This window comes from Nicotiana attenuata, unplaced genomic scaffold, assembly GCF_001879085.1.
Source record: "Nicotiana attenuata strain UT unplaced genomic scaffold, NIATTr2, whole genome shotgun sequence".
Classification (NCBI taxonomy): domain Eukaryota; kingdom Viridiplantae; phylum Streptophyta; class Magnoliopsida; order Solanales; family Solanaceae; genus Nicotiana; species Nicotiana attenuata.
In genome coordinates, this window is record NW_017673427.1 from 69,744 (window position 1) to 71,653 (window position 1,910).

A 1,910-nucleotide genomic window follows, 5' to 3' on the forward strand; every position below is an offset into this window, starting at 1 on the left:
TTGATAACTACTGCAAAATACTTTGAATTTGAGTTTCCTAGCTTGATCCACTTTGCTCTAGCTTTTTGTTTTAAGGCACATTCCTCCATCAAATCCCATTTCTCTAGGTTTTTTATTAGTTGTCTCTCTTCCACTAATAACTCATATGTACATTTTGCAGAGATTTGCCCCTGTATGATAGTAAGTTTGCTCTTGCTCTTTCTATCTTTTATTTAATGAACTTGAATTCTATTCATCTTCCTTAGCATAGGTCTGAGTGCCTTCAATTTTAACCAGATATTTTGTATCTTCCTGCTGTTGAGTCTCTGGCCCTATCCCTGCTTTATAATAGATAAGAAATCTTCATGATCTGCCGATACATTGAAGAACTTAAAAGGTGCTTTCCCAGTCCACTATTTGATTGTTAACTTCATGCACATAGGAGAGTGATCTGAGATATAAGGCAGTCCATACTCAGTACAAATGTTCCCCATTTCATCATTCGATCATAGTTCCCAAACATTCTGTCTATTCTACTCCATATCCTATCAGCTCCCAGTTGATTATTGGACCATGTATAATACTCATCTTCCCAAGTTAATGCATTGAGACCTTGTATTTGTACACAGTTTGCATAGTCTCTAGTCTCTGTTGCATTAATTGGATTTTCATACAGTTTGTCCTGTGAGTATAAAACTGAGTTGAAATCTCCTCCAGTAAGCCATGGTTTGGCAATCCCCTGTGCAATCTCCTCCAGTTGTTCCCATATATATTTTATCTTTTCTACAGTATTGTATCCATACACAACTGTCACTAAGCAATCAATCTCATCAGCAATCCCTTTAACTGAACAATGAATTAGTTGTGCTTCTGCTCTCAGCAAAGTAATTGCATAGTAACTTGAATCCCATAGCAAACATATTCTTCCATTAACATCATAGTTGTAATTATGGAGAGTCTCCCAACTAGGGGCAATATGACCACTTACCTTACTTGCATTATGTTATTTCACCCTTGTTCCTACTATACCTGCTAGTCTAATATTATTAATTTTTAGGTAGTTCTTCAATTCTTTCTGCTTATACCATTTGTTCACACCCCTGATATTCCAGAAAAGTCAGGTCATTAATCGGTATGTTTAACCCCTCCTCACAGGGAAAGGCTTGCACTATGACCCCTTTTAGTCAACAAAACCTCAGTTCTACTTGTGGAAGTTGGTAGCACAGAAAAATTTGTCAGGTTCATTTCTGGGCTGGCCACTTCCTTGTCTTTACCCTTTTGCACAGACTCTTGTCTCACTGTGATATTTGTTTCTGAGATTGGACAATTCTTTGGGGCTATCATTTGGTCACTGCTTTGACTATGATGTTGCATATTAGGGGCATGAGCTTGTACTTTATTAGCAGCCTCTGCTTCCACCACAGGACCCTTGGTTCTCCATTCATAGGTAACCTTTCTAGCCTCTCTTCTTCTTCTAGGTTGTTCTACATGTTGTGGTTTAGGGACTTGCTGGTTAGCACATGTCTGTCCAATATTTTGGCACTTGTCACAGTACATTGGTTTCCATTCATACACCAACTGTTGTTGAAATTTCTTTCCTCTTGGATCCATGATGGTGACTTCTATTGGTAGAGTCTTAGTCACATTAGCCTATATCAACATTATTGTATACGATATTCGTGTTTGCTTTGTAGTGCACTCATCTGTAAACATTGGCTTCCCAATTGCACTAGTTATTTTGCATAAGGACTCACTTCCTCGGAAGCTCATTGGCAATTTAGGTGAGATAACCCATAATGGAGTTTATGTGAGAAACTCCTTGCTCAGGTCAAAATCAGCCGTCCAATGCTTCAAGATGATTGGTCCAATACTAATAGTGTGAGGGCCAGCATAGAAGATTTTGTGCATATCCTCCATTGACTGAAATTTAA

At 38.3% G+C, this 1,910-nt stretch overlaps 1 protein-coding gene across 1 annotated transcript; it reads right to left on the minus strand.

Moving 5' to 3' along the window:
• Positions 1-228: 228 nt before the first annotated feature.
• LOC109216362 lies at positions 229-1,590 on the minus strand. The gene is made up of 4 exons (XM_019380511.1): positions 1,133-1,590; positions 1,009-1,079; positions 454-849; positions 229-317 (listed from the first exon to the last, which is right to left on the minus strand). Exons 1-4 carry the CDS (start codon positions 1,588-1,590, stop codon positions 229-231), a joined length of 1,014 nt encoding a protein of 337 aa, XP_019236056.1.
• Positions 1,591-1,910: the final 320 nt, after the last annotated feature.